General features: G+C 42.0%; 1 protein-coding gene across 3 annotated transcripts in view; it reads left to right on the top strand.

Moving 5' to 3' along the window:
* The window catches only part of ncor2 (nuclear receptor corepressor 2), a 122,752-nt gene that overhangs the window by 92,588 nt on the left and 4,237 nt on the right, over positions 1–25,927 (top strand). For 2 of the 3 annotated variants that reach the window (XM_081610510.1, XM_081610508.1), the window contains exons 23-44: positions 1,625–1,789; positions 1,866–2,002; positions 2,684–2,780; positions 2,901–3,008; positions 3,756–3,847; positions 14,190–14,340; positions 14,447–14,590; positions 15,022–15,114; positions 15,199–15,416; positions 16,895–17,240; positions 18,168–18,368; positions 18,697–18,954; positions 20,861–21,010; positions 21,112–21,331; positions 22,218–22,388; positions 22,482–22,852; positions 23,654–23,769; positions 23,852–24,030; positions 24,109–24,237; positions 24,919–25,061; positions 25,146–25,199; positions 25,344–25,535. In XM_081610510.1, the coding sequence (XP_081466636.1) occupies positions 1,625–1,789; positions 1,866–2,002; positions 2,684–2,780; positions 2,901–3,008; positions 3,756–3,847; positions 14,190–14,340; positions 14,447–14,590; positions 15,022–15,114; positions 15,199–15,416; positions 16,895–17,240; positions 18,168–18,368; positions 18,697–18,954; positions 20,861–21,010; positions 21,112–21,331; positions 22,218–22,388; positions 22,482–22,852; positions 23,654–23,769; positions 23,852–24,030; positions 24,109–24,237; positions 24,919–25,061; positions 25,146–25,199; positions 25,344–25,535 (3,735 nt within the window). The remainder of the gene's footprint in view (positions 1–1,624; positions 1,790–1,865; positions 2,003–2,683; positions 2,781–2,900; positions 3,009–3,755; positions 3,848–14,189; positions 14,341–14,446; positions 14,591–15,021; positions 15,115–15,198; positions 15,417–16,894; positions 17,241–18,167; positions 18,369–18,696; positions 18,955–20,860; positions 21,011–21,111; positions 21,332–22,217; positions 22,389–22,481; positions 22,853–23,653; positions 23,770–23,851; positions 24,031–24,108; positions 24,238–24,918; positions 25,062–25,145; positions 25,200–25,343; positions 25,536–25,927) is intronic. The other variant, XM_081610509.1, reaches the window with a different exon arrangement.

Raw genomic sequence — 25,927 nt, 5'->3', positions numbered from 1 at the left:
AAGAAAAAAACTGGGTACATTAAAATCCTGCTCAGCGTGCAGCTCTAGTGGCTTTTGATCTAATCTACTTTTTTTAAGTAGGTCTGTTCTAGAGGCTTTGACCTTGAGTCTGTTCTCCACTGTTTAGGGCCTTTAACCGTTTCTGGGACACTCCTGGACAGAGGGGGTCTGATGAATGATCTGATGCTGCTACTGACCCAGAAGGGAATATAGTTTAATTCAGCAAGCTTACAGTCAGGCTCTTGTGCAACTCTGTGGAAGATTAGTTCAGATAAATGAAGGCGTTTTCTACCCAACCGTTCAAATGTTGACTCAAAGTTATTGCATGTTTTCTTCTTCTTTTTTTTGTAATCTCAGGACAGAAAACGTTTGTAATCAGTACCGAGGTTTGAAAAGTTCAGCCGTTCATACCTTTAATGTTTTCTATCATCCTTCTTTTGCAGTTTCAAGTCATTTTAATAAAATTCCAGAGAAAATGCTGGAATGACTGGGATTTCTCCAGCTAATTGAATTATAAGGGAACACAGCTCTGCCATTTTCCGACCTGACAGTCAACTGGCTGAAAAGACTGATCCTGCACTCTTTTTTTTTTTTTTCTTCCTCACTTTCAGGCATAATAAATTTGGCTCCCTGTTACAATTTTTGGTTGAAAGAAAAGCTCAGTCATTGTATGGAAACTAAATAAATGCCACCCATTATTAATGCAGCTTTAAAAAAAATACAGTCAACTACTTGGTAGCAACACATCTGTTCGGTAGCTACTAGTGTGCTCTCTAAGGTTGTCGGCAACGACACAAACGTTTTCTGAAACGTTTGACTGGAAAAAGGCAAATAAAGTTTTAGTATTAGCACTTCAGGTTTTTTTTTTATTCAGTAAAAATATATTTCAAACTGTGTTTTTAACTTATAAAATGAAGAGAAATATGTAGCTATCAGCCTGCATATATTTAAAATCCTTTAAAATTTGCAACTATCACACCCAAACTCTGAAACTACTTTAAGACCAAATGACTGCAAACTCCATCTGCTGCTCAGTTGTAAATAAAATCAATTTGATCATGTTGTACATTTTTGCTTTGAAGTTTTAATGACACAATTCTGTGAAATTGTCTGATTTTAACTGGCGTCAGATGAATCTCATACCAGCTCATGTCTAAACATTACGTGGTGAATGCAGTTTGTGCAGATGCGTTTGCATGCAACAGAAAGATGCTAAGAGGCTGCAGCGCTGCACTTTTCCCTTCAAAGGCTTTTTAGGCGATCAGGTTCACCTGCCCCACGTCCCTGTCATGACTCCTGGATGTGTTTTTCTACAACTCTTTAGCTCAAGGTTTTGGTTGTAGCGTTTTTATTTTTATTTTTTTCTGCATGCACGTCTGCTAATTCAGAGGTGAGACACTGTGGGAATGAGGTGGCATCAAGGGTTGTATTACCTTTATCAGTGGCAAAGATTTCAGTTCATTATATAAACAGAAGAAACTGTCCTCAGAGCAGCAGCAGCAGTAGTAGTAGTTCACACGTGCAGTGACGGTTTAGCAGCACAGAGGAGGGCCTCTTAGACTAGATGTAGTCCAGCTTCCTGTTTTACTTTGGTGCTGACTCCCTCAATGTGATGGTGTTTTAGAAAAGTCCCGAGCCTTCTCTCCACACGGCGACGCCAAGAAGCAGGCGCTGGGTCCGGACGACCTCAGGACCTCCAGCCTGGGTCGCCCGGTTCTCTCGCCGTATCCCATGGCCCCGCGGGACATGGCCAAGATCAGCCACGACCAACACCTGCTCCACTTCAACCGTGAGGAATCTTCTCCGTCTGCTTCTGCTGCTCTGTTTCACCAGCAGAGGATAACTTTTATCGTTTTGTCTCCCAGCGTTCCCACAGGTAGGCCTCCCCTCGCTCGCTGGTCTGCCACAGGACAGCGTGCGGTTAGCGGCAGTGAGACCCCTCTCCATGCCTGACCCGCCACCGCTCATTTCCTCTAACAAGCCTGGAGGCTCCATCACGCAGGTACGTCACCACAACGATGAGCTAAGCAGTTTTATAGTCGATTTGCAGAAACAAATACGGTGTACACTCAGTTTTGATGTTTCGAACAATTATTTTTTTGAGATATTAACATTTTTTAAAAGGAAGAGCAGTGATGATGTAATTGATAGGCCTGTTGCAATAAGCAATAAAATAAAACGAGCTCAATAATTTCCATTCGCATGATTTTTCGTTTTTCTTGTCTCTCTCTTTCTACCAAAAACTTGTATGACAAAAGCTTTGGTCTCAACTAGCCCTTTTGTTTTTTTGGATTACAGTTTTCGTTAGAGATTTTATAATTAATTTTATCTGTTGTTTCTGTTTTGTTTATTTATTTTGGGTATTTAAAATGTCTTCCAGCTCCACTGTTAAATGTTCATTGGAATTGAAAGGTTACTCATCTTTAAGCATCTTTTCTTGTTTTATTATACCATTCCCTTTATATCACTTGACAATGGCCCCAAAACAACAATATTATCGTTTATCGCAATAACTTTTGGGAGAATTTATCGTCCAATTAAATTCGTTACCCTGACATGTCTAGTAATTGGTGTATTTTACACTGATGACCTAATGTGTGTGTGTGTGTGTGTGTGTGTGTGTGTGTGTGTGTGTGTGTGTGTGTGTGTGTGTGTGTGTGTGTGTGTTTGTGTTTGTGTTCAGGGTACGCCTGTGCAGTTGCATGGAGCGGCCCACGGGCTGGATCACACAAAGCTGCCTCCCGCACCAATGGGGTTGTCTTGGATCGAGAAGAAAGTTGGTGAGTAAAACCAAAACTGAGTTCAACTGCGTTCACTTTTTTTTTCCTTTTTAAATAGTTTTACATACTTTTCTATTTTTTGACATTGTGATCTGACTGACTTTGCTCATCATTACGCAGCAGGTCCTTTCCCAGTGGTGAAGCAGGAGCAGTTGTCTCCTCACAGCTCCTCCCAGCCTGATAACTTATCAAACCCAGGGCCGCCTCATGATAACTCCTCTGCTCGTGGTGGGTGCAAATGCTTCCTAACTTTATTATGCATTCATAGACAACTGATTGGTCCTGGAGCTGTGCTTTTATACTTGTGGTTTTGTAGGAATAACATCCCATCCAGAAATTGTAGAAAAATATTTTTGCTAGAAATGCACAATACATCTATGTTAGCATCAGAATCGGCCAGTGTTTGTCATTTTATAACGTATCAGAATCAATCCAATAAGTGAAGCTGAGCCAATATTGGAACAGATTTTTATTCTCATCTTGTTGCCGTTTGTTTGTGTTTCTGGAAGGGAGAGGCTTGGACATGTGATAGTGGTGCACTTTGTTTAGCTAGCCAGCTAACGCTTCTCAGAGCTGCAGTCGCCAGCAGGGCTTCCGCCTCACAGAGCTTCCGCCTCACAGAGCTCCCCTCCCCCGCCTTCCCTACTCGGCTCCCCCAGACTAGCTGTCGCAGCAATTAACAAACACCTGGACTAAATGCACATCTGCTGAGCTCATCAAGTTCCTTCTCAGTGCAATGTTCTTAAGAACGGTTGTAAACGGCACGATGTAGAGAGCGGGAACTTCTTAAAGAGACAGGGACCAATTTCAAGCTGTCAAATTTATATGTATATAATTTAGTAATTTAATAAGGACCTATTTGAGGAGGTTCTAACTGTACTTTCACAGTATTTCATTAACCTTTTCAATGTATTTTTTTTTTTCTAGAGTAAAAAAAAATGCCTTCAGCTATTATGAAATCTTTCTCTTCTCCAGGTGTCCAAGGAGGCAGCATCACCAAAGGTCTTCCTGGGACCAGAATACCCCCAGAGTCTGTGGTTTCCTACCGAGGGGGCTCCATCACACAGGTGAGCTCAGACCAGCAAGCCAGACTATTTAAAACTATTCGCATGAAAAAGAGGAGTAACATAAACCTGGTCTCACAGAAACGGTCTAAATCAGGGACCTCCTGAGCCACAAGTGACACTTTGGACCTTCTACAGTGGCTGTTAAAAAGTTTGGCAAAAAATTAAAAAGACCCAGTTAGTATTTTAAAAGCTAGATGTAACAACAAATGAAGGTTTTTAGCAGTTCTTCATTTTATTCCTGAAATATTTCATCTGAATTTTCACAAAGTATGACAATAAAAGCACTGGTAATTTGTTTTTGGATCAGATTTTCTTGTCTTTAAGTTGGAAACAATGCACTTTTTTATGTACAACTTTCTGTCCCACAGAAAAAAAAAGTCCTTTCTTGCTAGACTTTATGATTATCTTTATTTAAATTAATATAATGTGTATCATAAAGTTGTCTTTTTTTTTTTTTTCTTTTCTTTTTTTTTTCAAAAAGTCGTGTGACGTTTGCGACTCTTAAGTTTTATTTGGCTGGCATGAGAGCAAGAATGTCTCTTTAGGTCTAAGGATTACTGACGCCATTTCTAAAGCAACCAGCCTCACGATTGCGCATTATAAATATTGTGCTGACACAGTACAAGCTTGAGTTTCATTTTGGTCCTGTGGCCGACTGTCCTCTTCCTCTTTTTGAAAACCTCCCAACATAACGTGAAATAGCGTTTAAAAATGAGAGCACATGTTGTGCGCCACACTTTGTCCTGTTTGTTCTTTGACTCTGAAGTTCAGAGAGCTTTGCTGAGGTTAATGTGATTTACCTGAGACCTACAGTCGATGCCAATTGAAACCAACACTGTAAAACCGTGTTAAGGTTCACGCCACAGACAAGCTCGCACTCCGCCCACATCCTCTGATCGTTTACGCTACTTCTTAAAAAAAGCACATACAAAAAAAATAAAAATAAAAAATCCAATGCAGCTTTTTGCCCTCTGAACACACAAGCTGCTGTCAAACACGAAGCGGCTTCTGTGCGTTTTTTTCTTCTTTTTTTTTTTCTCAACGTTTGCTCCTGTGATGCAAGAGAAACAGACGAGAGTTGGTGAGAGGTCAAACGGCAAACCATGTGCGGCGGTGGCTGCTGCTGGATTTCCGCCGCGCTGTGACATAACCGCAGCTCTGAATGGATCCGTAGCCGTGGCAACGGGTACACGCTGTGCTGCATCTGTTCCCTCTTTTATTTATCCGTGTACTTTCGATGCTGGCTAAACCTGGTCACTGATAGGCCCACTCCGGTGCCGCGTCCAACTGGCACTGGAGAGCAAACAAGCGCAGAGGAGGCCGTCATCCGCCAACATTAAAGGCAAAAAAAAAAAAAAAAAGCGAAAATGAAAATTCATCCTCTTGTTTAGTGCGACTCTTGACGGATTAGTAGGTGGATGTGTGTGTGTGTGTTTGAGGTTTTCTTGGAGAGCAGGTGAGGACTGCTTTGGTCATTACTACCTTGTAAACAGACATCCATCCCCTCTCCCCCCTCTTTTGGTAAACACTTCTTGGAAAAGCTGCAGCCAGCAGATTACAAGGCCTCTCCCAGTAACTGCTGTCTCTCCTTTTCACCATCCACTCATGCAATCATCTCTTGACCAATCAGTGCGTGGGGATATATGACTCATGCCAAGCACAAGTGATGTTATTCAAGGTTTAGTTTAGACCCACGAATGTTTTGTTCTGTTTTCAAGCCGCTTCACCTTTTCTTCGTTTAGAAGCTCTGGAGCTTTGCTTCAGAGATTCGTGCTCATTTTTATGTTTTGATTGAACACATTGTCTGGTTAAAACGATGTGCAAGATATTTGCTGCAGGAAGAAATGAGCCTCCTATACTGATTGTTGTAGCAGCGTAGTTGTAGAAGTCTGAAACTGCTTAAACATGATACATAGATTTGTACAATATAAACTACTATGTTTAGCAAGGTTTCTGAAGACGGCTCCATGTTGTCCAGAGCAGGTCTCAGTGGAGTGCCAGGCTTCTGTATCAATTGTTTGGCTTCTTTAAGTCAATGACTCTGATGGTGAGTTCCTTCCTGTGTTTTGAAAACACAGTTACTTTCCTCCAGCGCCTGCTTTTCGCATCAGGATGGTGTTCATCTAATTCCTCTTGCTTTTAAAGCCCATAATCATCTCCAGTGATGGCTCCAGTGATGGTTCCAGAGATGGTTCCAGAGATGAATCGTTTTCTGATCTCTGATTTTTCCCTTAAGATAAATGATTTTTATTAGATGAAGAGTCGTCACTGATAGGTATTTTCCTAGAACCTACATAAAAGAACCACAGACAACGTATATGAATTTATGACTAAACTTCTGCAAGCAAAAGGAGAAGACTCTGTCAACTGCTTCTCAGAGCTGTTCACAGAGCGTTCTGCTTCTCTTTGGATACAGCTTGTCTTTTATTCTCAAACTTCAAAGAGGGAGGATAGGCAAGATAGACAGCAGAGGAAAAACAGCAAAGGTCGTAAAACATTTTACCTAAACAAAGCAAAGGTCGTAAACCAATTTAACATCTGGCCCCTGATCTGAGCCCGGTTCAAATCTCGGTCAAACTGTTTCACATGAAGATAACAGGCAGCTGTGACTTCCAGGTCAGTTCACACATACAGTTTAAACAAGAGAACACTTTAACCTGAAAGTAACAACAAAATGATAATACCAAAAAATCTCTATCATTCCCCCCTTTTTATCATTTCACCATGTGTGTAAACCTTATTCAAAAGCCAAGCATAGAAAAGAAAAGAAATAAAATAGAACCAAGAAATGCAAAATATATACATCTTTTGTCCTAGTCTAAACATAAAAATTACACAATGATCATAATGAATAAATGAAATAAACAAAAACAAAAGAAAGAAACAGCAAAAAATCAAACGCAGTTTTCTCATCCCTAACACCACTTGTTTTCACATTTTTGGTGTAGGAATCATTCAGCAAATGAATTAATCTGTTTATTGATTACAGAACACCATCATTGTTCAGAAAATCGTCAGAATCTCAAAACAAGTCATCTTCATTCGTCTCATAGGATGCCTTTGCTAGCTGATAACTGACAACAGTTGTGTTACTTGTCTTAAACATCATACTTCGTAGGTATGGAATAATGCAAACCTTAAAAGGACAGAACAGAACCGAAACAATCAGAATAGGTGTCACGAGCTTTAACAGTAAAGTCCACCATGGACCAGACATGAACCATGAAAACAAATCAAAAGGAAAAATGTGATCCTCGCGTAGCACCGTCTACACAATGTTTAAGTTCCTCCAGGCCATGTAGAGCATCAGAAATAGTTCCACCAGTTCCTGTTTCGTCAGGAACACGCTGGGCCAATGATTTTACAAACACCTCCCTGAGAGGCTGTGAGCAGGTCCAGCACAATACGATTTTGCAAAACCATGTTTCTCAGTTCAGTCAGCCCTCTCATGGAGCCGTTTGCCAGCCGGTGTGCGCTGTTGATGAGTTGCAGTAATCCATATCTGTTGATTTCAACGTGGTCCTGAACTTCTCCTAATCCAACTCCTGGGAACATGCTCTGCATGAACTTTTCACCTCCGGTCCAGATCTTGAATTTCCCATGGAACTCCAGTGTCCGTAGTGAGGCCTCCCCAGCGTTTGACCTCAGGCATCACGCTTGGAGCAGACAGCCAGAATGTGTCGTCCTTTCCTGATGAGTACAATCAGGTACAGGAAGTACCAGTCTGCAATCACCCGTGAACCATAGTCTCCTGGCACTATGGTACTGCACAGCGTTGTCTCCTGTCGTCCAATGTCCGATCTGTGATGTTGAAACTCCTCTCCTGAAGCATGTTGTCACAGTCTGGGTTGTCCTTCCAGACTTTGCAGTGTGGAGTCATCCTTTGACCCCTACAGGCGATGCAGTTGATGTAATCCGGTGTCGTTTCGCAGTGGGTGTAAACTCTGTTACACAAGTTCCAAGGTAACATTCCAAGAGAAACGTGTCCGTTGTTGAACACGCAGCTCCTCAGAGACCCGGGTTTAGCTCCTGCTAAAGAAATGGTCTCTGGTATTTTCCATGCGGTTAGTGGAAATGGAAATACGTCAGCATTAAAGGAACAGTTCATAGATCCAAAAAGTTCCTTCACGGCATCTCCTATCTGAAGTAGAACAGAATAGTCATTTTTACACCATTTGCATCCCTTTGGCATGGGGACGCTTAGTCGTGGTTGTGTGCTCAGGCCATAGAGACACATCTGTTTGTCATCCGTGATGTGTCCTACACGCAGACCTGAGTTGTGTGTGGCGATTGGCAGCTGCGCACACACATAGCAGTTCACAGCATGTCCCTCGTACGCGGTTCTATTCATTAGTTTCCACCACAGGTTGATGCTGCAGTCACAGCGCAGTAGAAGATCCATCTGGCATATGGAGTCCCCATTGCTGCTCGGCGCACAGAGATGTCAGAACCCCCATACTAAAGACGGGGGAATCTTAAGCGTTTCTTCACCGGGTTTGAGACGAGCTACCCTAAAAAATAGCCCCCCTTTGAAGTCCGGCCTTCCTCCCTCCGCCTACTTAGGGGTTCAAACACTCTCTGCAGCTTGCAGGGACTGAGATGTATCCAGCTGGGTCTTTACGACTGTTGGTGACCTTTATGTAGACCCAGTTTCCTGGCTGGATGGGGGTGGTTTTATTTATTTCCTGTAGAGGAGAACAGTCAGACGGCAGTAAATTTGCATTTAACACCTCTTTCTGTTTCAGGATCCTGATCATATAATCTACCAATGTTTGTTCTTCATCAGCTTTCTGTAAGTCTGGAGCAAACAGAGGCAATATGTAAGCTCTCCCATAAATTTTGTCAAAAGCAGGCTTTGCTGGAACTACTTCAACTCTTTTAGAAAAAGCATCAATCATCACCAAACAATATTTATGTGGTCCACTTTGTGTGAGTTCAATAAAGTCCATATGCGTTGTTTGAAATGGATGAGGGTTTTGGGAAACTTCCTCTTCTTGGTCTAATGTTTCCTTGAGGATTGTTTCTGACACAAACTGGACATGCAGTACAAAAGATTTTTTTAAGTAAGAATTTAATCCATATGTGGTAATGTGGTAAAATGCTGTTGTAGCATAGAGACCATCCCCCCTGTTGACACATGACAATGTCCATGTGTCAAAATTGCTGCCGCTCTAAATAGAGATTTTGGAAGGACCGACTTCTATTTACTGAAAAAATGTTATCATCATTCAGTGTCGCCCCTTTAGTTATCCACATTTGTTTTTCTGCGTTTGGAGCATTATCTTGCATGTCTTTTAACACAGCTTTGTCTATTACTTGAGGATCTTCTATCTGTATTGAGAAATTGTCTCCCCCATGCTTCCCAGTTGCAGCTTCCTTTGCTACTTTATCAGCTAATCTATTGCCATTTGAAACCTCATCCTGTTCCGTGGTGTGCGCTGCACACTTACAAACTGCTAGTTCAGCTGGTAAATGTATGGCCTGCAAAAGATTCTTAAGCAAGGATGCATGGGTGACTGGTTTCCCTGTAGATGTTATCAAATTCATCAAAGCATAACTCTTCCTAAATAAAAATGACCATCCTGAAATTAAACCAAAACCTCAAATCCTCTAATTTTCCATTTCTTTTTGAATTTATTGACTATCAATCAAATCTGGATTAAAATGTTCTAGACTGAAGTCTAGAAAATGTTGCTTTTAATCACAATCATCAGGTTTTAGTAGCCGTTTACAAGGTTGCTTAAAGTCTCAGACTTTCTCTTAACCTCGCATTTCAGACCAGTTAACAATGGTTTTTATATTTTAAATTAAATGGTCAATAATTTTATCCGTTACTCAATTTAGCAGTAAAATTTCTCTCTTCTCAAAACAATTGTCATTCATCCCAATATAAAACACACAAACACAATCCCAATCAATTTATAGATTCTTTATATAATTAAACTCTAAGTTAAGCGTTTCAGTTAAATGCAAAGAAATACTCCATAGTATTTCAACACTGCAATATCAATTAAGTTCAACACTTAGATATGTTTAATTTAGTTCCAAACTTGTATATTTATTTCAAAGAAAATAAAACATTTGCAAATCATTATTAGTTTTGAATCTAATAATTTTAGTTGGTGTAATTTAGCCGTATCACACTCAGTTTTTTTTTCCTTTCTTAACTTGTAACCATTACAGTTTTTTCCTTCACAGTTTCCCAATCTATGGCTCGTGGGCCCTAAAAGGATCACTGGTCCTTCTGTTAAGGACTGAGTTAATGGGTACAAAATGAAAGATTTTTATTTAACATTGTACCTTAAAACCTTCAAAATGTTCTTTTCTAAATAGATAATTCCTATATGCAAACAGGATTAGTAAGCACATTCTCTTATCACAGCGGTGTGTGTATTACTTATCTGCATTTCTCCTTTCTGTCTTGCTTCTCGCTTCCCCCTCCTGCTGCTAGCGTCACTGCAGCTGGTCCTCCCTCTGTCTCTTCTCCAGCTCCCTGTCAGTCCAACTGGCTCTGGTGTTGGATTATTTATAAGTTGTCCAGACCGTCCCTTTGTCCACCAATGAAACAAGCGGCAAACAGTTCAGTTTGCTTTCTTTTTCCAAACGTCTAGCAGGACTCCATACAGTAGTTTTGCTGCATGGCAGTTCCCAGATGTCAAGGAATTAGGACCAGTGGACACTTTATTGCCTTCAGTGTCCAGTTGGTAGAAATCGTCCTGTCCTTTTTCGCTTCTTTATCAACTGGCTGGTGATAAAGGAGGGAGTCATCTGATTGGCAGGACAGATCTGAGCTGAGGTCAGAGGTCAGACGCAGCGCAGCGAGGCTCAGACAGAGGAAAAGGAAAGAAGCAAATAAGAGTCAATTATAACTTTCTTTACTTTTCATCGTATAGCTTTTAGCCACTTATTATCCAACTTTTTAAGAAGTCATAAACCATTTCCTTATTCAAACACATATAAACATGAAACATGTTAAAAGCTGTAGTCTCTTTCATCATGTTCACCATTAACTTGTAAAATGTAGAATGTAAGTTTAAGTTAACTTCATCTAAGACACGTCTCACCAGAGAACAATGGATTTCTCTAAATTTGTTGATCTCAGTGCTGCAGACTGTGAAGTCAGCGGGCAGCCCTCCTCTCAAGGCCTAAGAGAGTTTACGAGGCTGGTTTAATGTCCAGGTCGGTACCTTACTCTGACCGCTGACCCCTCCAGATAGACAGCTAAGAATCATTTCACCAATTTGGTGTTATAATATTACACAATACATTAAACATTGTTCTCTGAGGACAATTTTATTATTTAGTTTTATTTTTCCTGCTTCTCCTCCTTCATGATTCCACTTTTAGCATACAAAGAAGTTGTTCCCATGCTTTATTTCAGTGAGACCTCTCTTTACTGGTTTTTCTTCAAAGGTGTAGGAATGCTCAAAAAAAAGAAAAACAAAACAAACATCAGTATTTCTTAAAACAAATTATTTCTCACTTGTGAGGTTTAAACCAAATTTTGTAGTAACATTAAAAATTATTTTGCATACACTGATTTCTTGCAGGAATTCAATTTCTTTTATGGTTTTACTTAACGTCTTAAACTGCATGCACATGTCTCTAGCATTTCATCAATTTGGACTGGGGGTTTGTGTTTTTGGGGTGTGGTAGAGTCTGATTATGCTGAGGATTTCTCCTATTTGTGGTCTCCTCACTCCACCACCCCTCTTGTCGCCCCGTGCAACATTCTTTGAAGGGCAGTTTCTTGCCCAGTGACCAATATTGCCACAAATCCAGCAGCCTTTTGAATACCGTAGATTTTGTGGGGTGTTATTTTGGGGTCTTCGCCTATCGTGACCTCCTCTGCCTCTGCCTCTTCCACGGCCTTTTGTCCGGTCGTTGGAAAAGGCAGAGGTATATAAACCTCCAAATTTCTCCAGGTGAAAAACATCTGATCCTTTCACAGCTTTCCTGACCTCTTCTAAGGTACAGGGTCTAAAGATATATAAGTTTTGTGTCCCTTCCTTTAGGGAAGGATACAGTCGTGTTGCTGGAACAGCAGCGGCTGATACTGGGGCAGACGGAGCTGCTGAAGCAGCCAGGGGAGAGGTGGCTGCAGGAGCTTGCTCTCCCTGCACCGCTGCAGCATTCCGTGTGCTTGGAATTACTTTATTTTCTTCCTTCTCTATAATTAAGTTTTTAGATTCATTTAACCATAATTTAGCACACCTCAGCTCATTCTCCTTTTTAGATTTTTTTTTTTTATTCCCATTTTTCTTTCTACACTACTCTCCAAAATTCCCACAATTGTTTGCCATTGATCAATTTTTAGCTTTCCATCTATTTTATATTTCTTTCTCCATTTTTTCATGTGTACAGTGCTACCAGGAAACCTGGACAGCATGTACTTTTCATCCCCATCGGCGCCCTTACCGAGTGATGAATTACAAGAATGTTTATTTCCCATATTTAAAACACTTGCAATTTCAGCTTAAAAATATTATTTATTTGAAATTATTTAAATTTGGTCCAGGTTCGTTGACTCCTAGGGAGTCCTATGAACTGGAGATCTTTTCAGTGGGTCAGCAATTAAAATACCTTGTTGTGGTATTCCCCGCTTCGACTCTTTCGAGTGGGAGAATCTTGCCTATTGCATCCACAAGAGGTTTGCTGTTTAATTCCACTGTTTTATATGAGGTAAAATACAGAGCGGTATTTAAACCTCCAATCACTCTCACACACACAAAGCAGCAGTAGCAAACCAGCAATATAAGCACAGTAATGACTCTATGATTTAGCGCAACATTATCTGTTTTTGCCTTGTCAGAAAACTCAGCACCAGTCATGTTTTACCCATCAAAAAATCAAAACCACACAGCAATGACAAGCTTCCTATCCGCCTGAGGACGTGCCCTTATGGGGTCTCCTCGAACAGAGTTTTAGCAGAGCGACATCATACAAGGATTCTCAGACCTCAGAGTTTTAGCAGAGCGACATCATACAAGGATTCTCAAACCACAGAGTTTTAGCAGAGCGACATCATACAAGGATTCTCAAACCACAGAGTTTTAGCAGAGCGACATCATACAAGGGAACTCAAACCACTAAAATAGCCATTTTAAAATTCACCTACGTTTCTGTAGTTTTCGGGTTGTCCAGTCGGATCTCGTCACTCCGCCGTTGGCAGACAAAGTCGGACCTACGGCGCTGGCCCAGCGAAGAATTCTACTTCCTGGGTCTTTCTTTCCAGGTCCAAATGACTTCTGGCCATGCATGGATTCAGCGCGTCTTCCTCTGCCTGACAGCGGTCGGTATGAGAGATCCCGGGTTTCGGCACCAAAATGATAGGTATTTTCCTAGAACCTACATAAAAGAACCACAGACAACGTATATGAATTTATGACTAAACTTCTGCAAGCAAAAGGAGAAGACTCTGTCAACTGCTTCTCAGAGCTGTTCACAGAGCGTTCTGCTTCTCTTTGGATACAGCTTGTCTTTTATTCTCAAACTTCAAAGAGGGAGGATAGGCAAGATAGACAGCAGAGGAAAAACAGCAAAGGTCGTAAAACATTTTACCTAAACAAAGCAAAGGTCGTAAACCAATTTAACATCTGGCCCCTGATCTGAGCCCGGTTCAAATCTCGGTCAAACTGTTTCACATGAAGATAACAGGCAGCTGTGACTTCCAGGTCAGTTCACACATACAGTTTAAACAAGAGAACACTTTAACCTGAAAGTAACAACAAAATGATAATACCAAAAAATCTCTATCAGTCACATTGTTACTGACAAACTGAAAAAAATTTGTAAAAAAAAATTTCTCCAAATACAAAGTTTGAAAAATCAATCAGTAGTATTGTTCTTTAGGGCTTATCTGATGTCACAATATTTTTTTTTTTTACCTGGAAGAGTCATCTACAGTAGAAGGAGGGACCGGGTCGGTTGGCGTGCTTTTTTGTCTGTCGGCCGTATTGGATTCAATAAAAATAATTTCTTGCATTTGCAGCTGATGGCCAATAGTTGGTGGTGTATTTTATGGTGCATCAGTGTCCACTTCAGTGGTCTGTGTGCATTTATAACATACAAATCCACAAGAAGCACAAGAAAATGGCTTTTAGACAGCTGTAAACTGTAGTGACCACTATGCATGAAAGGGTTAAAGATCGGTACCATACAAAGAAACGAGTCTGAGAGTAATAAACCAAACTATTCATGGTCGCTTGTTGTTCGGTGGTTCCTTCTGCACCGGCATAATAACTAACCCTAACCAAAGTCATAGGCAGACTGCGGCTGCTGCTTTTTGCAGAGACGGCACAGTTTATGCCTCTTTTTTTTTTTTTTTGTCTCTTTACCCCAGGGGACACCAGCAGATGTGCTGTATAGAGAAACCATATCACGTCTGATCTCAGAGGACAGTTCCAGCCGAGCCGATAGGGAGCGGGACGAGGCGCCATCTAAAGGGCAGATCCTTTACGAGGGCATCAGCGGGCAGATCCTCTCGTATGACCGTGAGTACACGAGCTTTAAGTAACAAGATTACTGACCTGGCAGGTAGCACACTAGGTGTTCAGCTGTTTATATAAAACACCGGATCCGTGTGAACGAACATCACAGGGCCGCAGTCTCAGACTCCCAAAGAAGACGGCCGAGGCTCAGGTCTGCCTGGAGAAATCCTGGGTCTGAAGCGATCCTATGATGTCATGGAAGGAGGCAGAGGGCTGCCGATGAGAGACGCTCTGTCTGCTACCAATTGTGAAGGTAAGGCGGGAGTGAGCTCAAACGCCTCATTTGACTTTAATTCTGACAGATATAGCATTCAGCAGTAAGACATGTTAACTAGCCAGTATGAGTTTAACATTGTGTTCATACAAAAAAAAGAAAAATATCCAACATGACTGAAATATTTCTACTTAAAACATTCATTCTGTTGATAAACACACTTGAGACACATACAATTTTAGCCTGCATAAATAACTATGTCCGACGCATCACTTCTAAAAGTATCACACACACATGGGATCAAAAAAGTTTTCATCCACTGCAATGTTCTCTGCGAACCAGACGGCTGGAAAAATCCCCTCCAATCACTGACTCTTTCTCTGGAGTCTTATTAAAAGGTCCTTTAACAGCACAGTGAAAAAAAGCGTCTAAGTCCTTTGCTGCTGTGCTTTGTTCCACCTTTGCCTCAGGTCTCATCGGACGTGCCATGCCTTACGACAGAGACAGCCCTCACCACGCGTCTTACAAGGACGCGCATCATATCCGAGGCTCCATTTCTCAAGGTAGGATGCTTTGAAATGCACTCCAAGCATACCGTCCGTTGTTTCTACGTGAGAAATGGGTTGAACATAACCTTCTGATTCCAGGTATACCCCGCCATCTCGACGCTCAGGATGCCTACATGAGGAGGGAAGCCAAGCAGATGAGGCGAGAGGCGTCCCCGCCCCGTGGTGCCGGCTCCCTCTCTGACCCAATGAAGGGCAGAGAGGGCATCGTGCCCACGGTGAAGGAGCCTGGACGCTCCATCCACCTCATTCCAAGAGACGAGGGCAGACAATCATCCAAGGAGGGCATCATATCGCAGGTATGTGCCTGACGGTGAAACGCATCATTCCACAGTTGGCTAGGAATGTGTTCGTTGTTCTTTTTTGGGGGCTGATTCATCAGCTGGATCGGCTTTATCAGCGACCAGCCCAACCAAACATCAGTTGGATTCTTTCGGCTCTGAACGCGCCATTACTGAGAGCTGAAAAATCCACCCACACCCACTGGGCTACGACCCAGTCATGGCTAACTCTTACTAAGGCAAGAAAGCTTGAAATGAACTGCTTATCGTGTTGAACTGTTTATAAATAGAACAGAGGGAGAGACAGAACCGTTCTCACTGGCTCAAAATATCCTGCGTTTAATTGCAAGAATCTCCTCCTCCCTCAGCTGGTCATGTATATTAATATACTGTATATACAATTCGTATTCTGTACTTGGAAATCTCAGATTTTTAGGTTTCTAATAAATTTAATTTGATTTTATCTGTAGATACTTTATTAATATAAAACTTTGGATACTTTTATATGCAACAGGGTACATTTTGTTTGCTTTGCTGCTGTAAAATGTGAATAACTACTCTATTCACATTTAAACCCAGATACTCATGCTGAATAAGTTTAAATATTTTTACTAAGCGTGGCAATTTTGTATTTAAACAAAGTGCAGACTTCTATATCCGTTCAGAATCTCCACAGGAATGGAGAGTTACGCTCTCATCAAAGCCTTTAGTCTGGAATTTAACCTGTAAAGTCCGTCGCTTCTTCCTGTATGTTTATTTAAAATCTAAATTTTCACACAGTTTGATGTAGCAGGATTTAAAGTATGACCTCTATGAAACGATCTCAGATGTAATAATGCTGTATTAGCTCAACGTCAGTAGTTTCAATCATGTTCTGAACTCTGATGTTGCCGCGGCGTCGGACCCCAGCGCCGCTCCCGCTCAGCATCAGGAAACCCTGATCTCCATAAACGGCCCCAGTTTTAGACTCGACAATTGAAACACACATAAAACAAAGAACAGCATGCATAGATAAAAGGTTCCAGGAAGTCAGGTTCTGGAGAACAACTTTCAGGAACCCGTAGTTAAAATACGCCTTCAGCTGAATTTTAATGGCCCGCGTATCTGCTGCTCTCTTAATGGCTGCTGGAATGCTTCTGACACATGTAGGTCAAACTAACTTTATGAGACCTGTAATTTGAACCCGGGGAACAAATGCGCGTATAAATATGAGGTGATGTGCAATCATATAGTTTTATTGAATGAATATCAAACTGGTGTGTGGCTGTCCTTATTTAACACGGAGTAAATGAATGATTAAATAATCTTAACAGCTATTTTCTTGCTCCCAAATATTTTGCAGAACATAAAAAATGTATGTATTGCAGCAAAACTGAAGTTGATTTTGAGCTTTAACTAGAAATTTGAAATGTATTTCTCAGTTTTTTCGTTGTCGTCTGAAGTTACAGTAGACCAGTAAAGATGGATGCGGTCCTAAGCTGGTTTGTTTCTTGCAGGGCGCAGCTGGAAAGCCGGACGCTGCTGGCTCTGGGAAACGCCACGATGTCCGCTCTATCATCGCCAGCTCGCCGCGCTCCTACCACAACGCAGCCTCCCACCTGGAAATGCGTCCCGACAGAAGTCGGTATGAGGAGGGGCCCAAGGGCCGGCCCAGTGCGGTGGTCAGCACGGCCAGCCCCATACCGCGCTCTTCTCCGCTCACACTGGGCTCTGAGCAGGGAGGCAAGGCGCACCACAGTCCCATGGGGTACGAGGAAAAAGGTGCTATACGGACCCCCTACCCTGGACCGTCGCATCGTGGATCCCCGCTGCCCAGGGAAGCCAGTCAAAGGCAACACGAAGGTGGGAACATCCAGGCTTCTTTTTCAGTTTGGTGTTTTCAAAGTGCTTGATATTCAAACTGCACAGTTTGGCAATAAAGTTCAATCTAATGTCTGATTTAAAGCTTAAATTTGGAAAGTGTTATTTACAGTAGAAACCAGATATTTTCATACAGCTAATAAAAAGGACAGACTTTTTTTTCTCACTGTCTGAAGTTAAATAAGACTGAACTTTTCTTGTTTTAGATTAGTTGGAATCAACAAAAATATTTCTACTTGCTAAAAGCCAAAGAACGCAGCAGGAACATTTTTGTTGTAACTTTCTTTGTGTGTTTTCAAACATTTGATCTGTCTTTTGCCCTAACACAATTTGTTTGGATTGTTTTGGTGTAATGATTATTTATCATTCCTAATTTATCAATGACTTAATTTATCTGTGTTTTTAAATAAAGGTTGGTTTATACTAAGCACACTAAACAACGTTAATAAAATTGAAGGGTTTTTATTCTTGCACTGTCAGAGTATATTGGGTGTGTAGGAGATGTATTTAAAACATAACGTTTTGTTGTAGTTTTTCTTGTTTGTAGGATATAAAAAACTATCACAAGACACTATAAGCAGTAATAATTGACATCATATAATAAAGTGAAACTGTCTTTTTTTCTTTCTTTTTTTTTTTTAGATCGTTTGTATTGTTTTGTATTGTCTTTTTATTGTCCAAAATGTGCTGCTGGAAATCTTAGGTTGAAAATGTTTGAATGTTCCTGTGAGGAAAGTGTGTGAACTCTGCATATCCAACACAGAGACGGAACAATGACTTTATTTGTTTTTTAACGAAGGTTTTATTTGTAACAGGCAGTGAATGAGACCACAGTCAAATATGTCACTTTTTATTGTTGATAAAATCCAGATTCCAAACTTTTTTCTTATTTTTTTCCTGTTGATTCAGGGTCTGGAAAGAATTCTTCCCAGGAGCGAAAAGCCACACCGACTCCCAGAGAGATGAGGGCCACCAAGTCGCCACTCACCGGCGTTGCAGATCAGCAGGCCTACGAACGGTTGCTGCCCGGCCTGGGAGCTTCAGACATGTACCGCATCCCCTTGACCTTTGACCCCGCGGCGCTGCCTCGTGGGATCGCCATCGACCCAGGTAAATCACAGGGGGGTTTTTTTGTCCATCATATGTAAGTGTAAATGTATCACCAGTCGGCTGGACATTTGTTTTTGCCACTGGCGTCTAACATTGTGACCTACATGATGTTACGCACATTCTGTGCAAAAAAGCCAGTATTCTTTTGTGCATTTCTGTCGCGATGCAGGTCTTCATTGAAGTTTAAGGCTCACAAAGCCTTAAACTTGACTTGGTGAAACCTGCAAAAACACTTGAATGCAACCCGAGAAAATAATCAGTTTATATCTCATCTCTGACTTTAAATGACTATCAATGATTTTCAGCATTTCCTGTTCTTTATTCGCAGGAGCTTACTACTTGCCTCGCTCCCACTTGGCTCCCAACCCGGCGTACCCTCACCCGTACCCCTACCTCATCCGCGGCTTCCCCGACACGACGGCCCTGGAGAACCGTCAGACCCTGATAAACGACTACATCACCTCGCAGCAGATGCACCAGTGGCCCGCAGCCGCCGCCATGGCCGCGCAGCGCTCAGACCTGCTCAGAGGCCTCGCTCCTCGAGACCAGGCGCTTCCTCTGCCCTACTCTGCTGGTGCTCAGCGCGGTAAGGCCAGCGCTGCTCCCAGTCCCGTCCGCGCTCTGACTCGCACTTGGACTATTTTTAGGTTGTATGGCAAATTGAAACCCGAATTTGGCGTTCTACACTTACAGACACAGGGTAGGGTTACCTTTTACCGAACAACAGCGATGTCCATTCAGCCTGAGTTTGATCTGATAGTCGGGGATGCAAACAAGCTGGCGCTCATCCCCCCTGCTTGACTGAAAGAGACGAGGCGACCTTTGTTGTTGTAAGGGAACACGAGCTGCTGCTCTACAAGAGAACAAATCGTAGAAATCAGACCCAAACCGGATCATTTTACATGAGACCTGACAGCAGCCTCCGTCGGTCAGCTGCACGGTTGCATAAGTAAATCGTTTTACTTTCTCATTGTTTAAATAGCTGATTCCTTTGCACTGGCAAATGATCGACAAATATGACCATTTGAGTGGTTAATAATTACCAAGAGAGCAGAGCTGCTGATGTAATGCGGATATTGTGCCAAGGTTAACCACCTTTTGAATTTGTCTGCCTTTGTTTTATGTTTATTATGCTCATTTAAACATTTATTGGCTTCTGATGTCATGAAATCACGCAAGGGAGAGAGGGAAGATGAAAGGACAGTCCAATGCAAAGATATGAATTTAAAATCTTCAAATGTCATCACTGTTGCTGAGAATCTTTGCATAAGAGAAAGTTTGCAGAACTCTCTTGTTGATATCACTTATGGATAATTCATCTCCTAACAGATTTAGTTTAGTTTATTCATTCGTGTTGCAGTGACGTGTTGCACCTCCAGTCTGGAGCAGAGCTGAGCCTCCTTACTGTAAAATTAGCCATCTAGCAGTGCCACTTATCAACAATCTTGGCTGCACTTGGCGTGTTAAATAAACCTCGTGAGAGCTTGTGATGCAACATGCATTGGTAAATAAGATGTTATTACAATGAGGTCCACTTACGCCTGCATTGGAGAATATTCATATTCATTTTGCAGTTTCACTGATGAATCTAAAACGATGATGTGATTATCCAGCTATAACTTAAAACTAAAGGAGACTCGCCTAATCGTTTGTATTTTTGCAACGAGAAAACATTTTCCTCAGCAAAGGAGAAGTTAGGAGTACATTTAATTTAGCTTTTGTTTATTGGTATTTTGAACGGCACTATTTAAATTATTTGAGTGGTTCTGTAACAATTGTTGTGTTGCTGCATTACAGATGCTGCAATGCTTTTTTTTAGATTTTTTTATTTTTTATTTGTTGCATTCTTCCAGAGTCTGCACTCTTTACTATCCTCTGTCCAGCTAAATGAAACTTGTTTGGAGCCACAAATAGGGAAAACAAACAACTTATCTGCTGTAGGAAATGTTATTTTTAAAGAACCACCATTTTATTCCTATTTTTAGGTTTTGAAAAAACCTAAAAATAGGTTTTAGACCTTTAGGAAAGGTCTAAAACCTTTGCTAAAACAGGATGAATACATTTTAGTCTACTTGGCATTATTTGTGGAAATCATGTAAAAAATAATTCTAAAAAACCATATGGTTTCCACCTTAATTGCAAGAAAAAATATCTAAAAATATATTACAGGTACTTTGTGGATTTTTTTAATGTTGAAATTCAATACATTTGTTACATGAACAATATTTGGTTCTTAACTATTTTTTATTATTAAGAATCAGAGCAGAAGGTCCAAAGAGCCACCACAGACCTCCCAGTGCAGCGCTGGTTAAACTAACTTTCTTGTACCTAAAAAAAACAAACTGTGTTTTACTCTTCTTTCATTACAAAATTTTATAATAAAGAAATCAGCCTGTTGGACTGTCACTACATGAAGTTTGTTCAGACTTTGTATGTTTGTTGTTCATTAAACTGCATCTTGATTTGGCTCTCATCTCTCCTCCTCTCCTCAGGGATCATTGATCTTTCTCAGGTGCACTTACCCGTCCTGGTCCCTCCGTCTGCAGGGGCGACCGGCTCCCCGATGGATCGCATCACCTACATCCCTGGGACAAACGCCGCATTCCCTCCCAGAAATTACACCAGCTCATCCATCTCCCCCGGTACGCCTCCATTTTATTACGAGTTTCTCCCTGACAAAATAATATGTTTTTATCCGTTTAAAATTACTTTTTCCCCCATCTTTTTTTTTTTGTCGTTTCAGTCGGCCCCTCACACATGAGCAAAATGCAGAGCGCGTCGTCGTCGGAGCGGGAAAGAGACCGAGAACGGGAGCGGGAAAACCGGGAGCGGGAAAACCGGGAGCGGGAACGAGAGAGAGATCGGGATCGGGAACGGGACAGAGATCGGGACAGGGAAAGAGACAGAGACAGGGGAGGGTCTTTGGGAAATGTGGAGCACGCCCCCATCTGGCGTCCAGGTACCTGAACGATTCTGCTTTTCTGCCTTAGTCTGTGTTTAAAACCGTAGTTTGTGTTTGCTCACGTTCCAAACACAAAATGTGTTTAATGGAGGTATTATCTGGCGGATCAGACCACAGATGCACACAGTTGTGAAGTAAAAGGAAAATGACTTTGGGGATTATGTTCAGTGTACTGTAGTAAAATGTTGGTCTCATCAAACCACAACTGCTTCTCTGAGTGTCAGAGGACAGATGGCTGAATACAGAACCCGGGATTGTATTGGTGCTTGAAAACCTGGAGGATTCTTGAATTTCAATTCAAAGTGTTTTCAAGGTTTGGAAAGTGCTTGACTCCTGCATAAAGTCCTTGAAAATGTTTGATATTAAAACTGCACAGCTTTGTATTAAATTACAATCTAATATTTGATCCAAAGCATACATTTGGAAAATGTTATTTACAGCTGAAACCAGATATTTTCACAAACCTATTAACATATATTTTTTTCTCACTGTCTGAAGTTAAATCAGACCAAGCTTCTCTTGTCAGGTCAGTTAAAATGACCAAAATTACTTGTTATACTTTGGTTTACCTTGTCCTTGCTGTAGAATGTCAAGAACCATCACACGACATTAATAGTAACAGTATTAAATGACATAATGTAAAAGTAAATTGAAATCGCAGATTTAGATTTATCTGTAAAAGGGGGGGGGGGATTTGAAAGACAAATGCCTGTTTCCTTCCACACTTCACACTTAAGCAATATTTACATCCATCAGATAAATTTCTAGTAAAAAACATTGAAGTTGGGTGATTGTAACAAAATGTGCATAAGTAAAAGGGGGTGTTAATGGTTGAATCTTAAGGGAAGATGTTTGTACAGTAACATGAATGTGTGTCCCTCAGGTACAGAACACAGCCTGTCCAGCAGCAGCGGCGGCGGCGGCAGCAGACCTGCATCTCAACCCTACAGCCACCAGCATTCCCCGGTGTCTCCCCGCACCCAGGACAACGTGCAGCAGAGGCCGAGCGTGCTGCACAACACCGGAGGCAAAAGTCTTGAACACTCGTCTGTGTTACGGTAAGCCGGAGTTGTGCTTCCTAAAACTATAACAACATTTTCTACCAATAAAATGCAAAAATATGTGGTTTGTTTTGTTTTATTTTCTACCAGGACCATCCCCTCAGCATCCCGCTACCCAGGTTTCCATGGCTCCTTCCAAAAAACAGGTGTGCCGCCTGACGGCTACCAATCTGCCATGGACTCGAGCGTAGCCAAAGAGCAGAATCGCGATGGAGGCAAATCCAGGGGCGGTCTGCCCAAACACTTGCAGGAGCAGCACGGCGCCTCCAGCAAATCTGACACCAAGCTTTGCAGTCCCAGCCCAGGAGGAATTTACCCCGGCTCCTACCCCCCGCCCACAGGCCGTCTGCTGCCCTCCCATTCGGACAACCTGTCCGGCCGCGAGGACAGCGGCACACCAAGTAGAGAAAAGACTCAAAACAAACCCATGTCTGTTCAGGAACAAGACATCAGAACGCTTGGTAAGAGCTGCAGCCGGCTTTGTGTGCTTCAGGTTTCTTGTTTAATGGGAATGCCTTGAAACCTGTTTGGTGTCGCCCGAGATACGAAGGAGCCCTGCTCCTGCAGTGGTGATTGAATCATTAACTTTGTTTCTGTTACACACTTTATCAGTATAAAACTAATATAAATTATATGGTGAATTGAATCGCAACTAAAATCAAATCGACTAAATTCACAAGCATTTTTTACTAAATGGTTTGAGTTTTGTTCAGACTTGCAAACTACCAATGGCAGCTTCTTCCTGGTTTTTGACCACACATCTCAAACTCTCCTTTACACTTGGTAGTTTTCTGTCATTCGGACTACATGGACGGCACTTGGGGCTTTAACTCTTCATGGCTGAACTCAAAGAGTTGTTTTAAGCGGTCTCTGTTTATTCACATCAGTTTATAGGGACGTAGATGATCCCACTGCTGTTGGGATGCATTCACAGACTCATGGGAAAGGCAGTTGAGAGGCACAGGTCATATCGAAGGCTTGGGTTTGGTTGGTCCAGCTGGAATATCGGAAAAAGAAAAACATAGTGAGCAATGAAGCTCACCATGCCACGTCTGTGCTATCTATATTTAGTGACTTTTAAAGATCAGTGATCGGCCAGAAAACTCTAATCAGTGCATGTTTTCTAAAAACTGTGCTGGATCCATATTACGACATTATTTCCACTTGACCAAGCAGGAATAAACAAATTCTGACATGAATTTCAGGTTTGTTTCACTGAATCCTTTTTGGATCTTAACGTGTGTGCATTTGTTCCTCTGCAGCACCACAAGGACTCTATCGACCCCCGTCAGAGGAGAGACTGTCTCCAGGCCAACAGCCCCCATCCCCATGTGTCAAAGGCAGCCAGAGAGTGGTCACTTTGGCGCAGCACATCAGCGTAAGGCCGCGGCGAAGAACCGTAACCAGGAATGAAATAAAAACATCACCTTAATGTTTTCCATGTTAATGTTTCTGTCCAGGAGGTGATAGTTAAAGACTACAGGGACAGCCAGCAGCAGCAGCAACAGAGCTACCACGGCTCTCCGGTTCTGGACCTGACCCGTCCATCCAGTGCCTCCCAGGCCCCGCCCACGTCACAGGAGTCCGCTCAGGCGTCCCGCTACTCACAGGGCTTTAGTGGGGAATGTAACCGAGAGAGGTAGGAAACGTGGGCCGGACTTTGACAATAATTTTTTTAAAAACACGGCATCACATGTAGTAATCGTGTTGTTTGTAGATCTCCGCAGCAGCAGAAGTTGTCCCCCGTTTCCAATGACTGCATTGAGCCGGTGTCTCCTCCCGCATCCAACTCTGAGCCCGACGTTCAGGGAGGGGCTTCCTACCCCAACGAGCAGGGGGAACAAGGGTAAGGGACATCCTTGAAAAGGCTTGAATGTTCATTTAGGTCTGTTGAGTTACACAGTTTTTGATCTGTGTGATTGAAATGAAGGTTGTCTTATTTTTTATATGTTAAATAAAGGTTATTGAAAGTGGGTTTGTTGGTTTTTCTGCTCAAATAATTTTATTTTCAGACCAGTGGATGTATAGGGTGAGTGTGTGAGACTTCAAAACAAACGGTTTTGAAAAGTCTCTTTTTTGTGTCCCTGCTATGTAGACACATTTGCAACATCTTTCATTATAAAGAAATTGTTGAAAACTCAACAGGAGAAAACGGAGCAACTTTTCCTTTATTGCTTTTATCTGCTGAAAGTCTTATCTATCTTAGAAAATTCTGTTTGCTCTTAAATGGCTTCTTCTGTAGATCTGCTTTTCCCTAAATACATATTTCAACACATCACTGATATTGAAAATGAGTCATTTTGAGGCTTCTTCTGTCAGAAGCACATTGCATATTTTATGCTGTCATAAAGCAAAAACAATAGATTTGCAGTATTTTGTGTAAAAGCACTTAGTATGGTGCCTTCACTATACAGAAAAAAGATTTGATTTCTGAGCTTCAGGTCATCAGCAAAAAAAAAAAACAGAGAGGGAAATTAAACTAAGTGATTCTAAGTGTCTGAATTTCCTGCTGGTTTTCCACTGCCAGGCTCGGCTCCCGCTCTCCACCCAACACCTCCCAGCCTCCGGCTTTCTTCAGCAAGCTGACGGAGAACACGTCGGCTATCGTGAAGTCCAAGAAGCAGGAGATGATCAAGAAGAGGACGGGCGATGGAAACGATGCCGAATTCAGTGAGCCTCGCCTCGGCGTACGGATGAAACCCATTAAAAACCAGAACCAGTCGATCTTAACCTCCGATTCCTCTGTGATTCCAGATGCCGGTCAGCCAGGAACGGAAATCTTTAATATGCCAGCCTCCACTACTGCAGGTACGCTGTGTAATAGGAAGACTGACTCACACTAAAGTGTTTTCAGACTCCACTGTGTTCTGACGAAAATAAAGCGAGCTCGGTTTGGTTTTAGTTAAAAACTGCTTCTTCGCTTTAAAAACCCGAGTCTGCGTTCCCGTCCAGGGCCTGTGAGTGTGCGCAGCCACCCGGCTCCAGAAGCATCTGGCAACTCCATCGGCCTGGAGGCCATAATCAGAAAGGCCTTGATGGGAAAGTACGATGACTCATCGGAGGAGCGCTCCCCGTCCAGCGCTGCTAATCCGACGGGTCCCGCCATGTCTGCAGACGGCCGGGTTGACGACTCCTTCTCACAAGGTGCCACTCTTTACTTGTTTTATAGTCGACGCTTCACGCTTTGGCCGCTGTTTTTAAACCAGGGCTTCTGCAGGTTTCACCAACTCGAACGTACTAATTTTTAAGACCATTGTGAGTGGAAGTTAAGACCTGCATCGCAAAACTTACCAATGTCAGATGGCAAAAATCAAGCTTGCTAGATGGCAAGTGCATGTTAGCTGCTAGTTAGCAGTAGCCTCAACCGTCTTGAGTCGCAATGAATGCGTCGTGAGCGCGACTCAAACTTTTGCCTGACAGAAATACATAGAATATACAATATTTAATGATCTGTCAAGGCAAAGTTTAAGACCTGTTATGAACATATTAAAGTCCAACTTAAGTTTCTTTTCTAATGAATTCAAGACATTTTAATT

Source organism: Poecilia reticulata, chromosome 9, assembly GCF_904066995.2.
Source record: "Poecilia reticulata chromosome 9, P_reticulata-male-v2, whole genome shotgun sequence".
Lineage (NCBI taxonomy): Eukaryota > Metazoa > Chordata > Actinopteri > Cyprinodontiformes > Poeciliidae > Poecilia > Poecilia reticulata.
The sequence above is the reverse complement of the archived record's forward strand: the minus strand, read 5'-3'. Positions and strand labels throughout refer to the sequence as shown.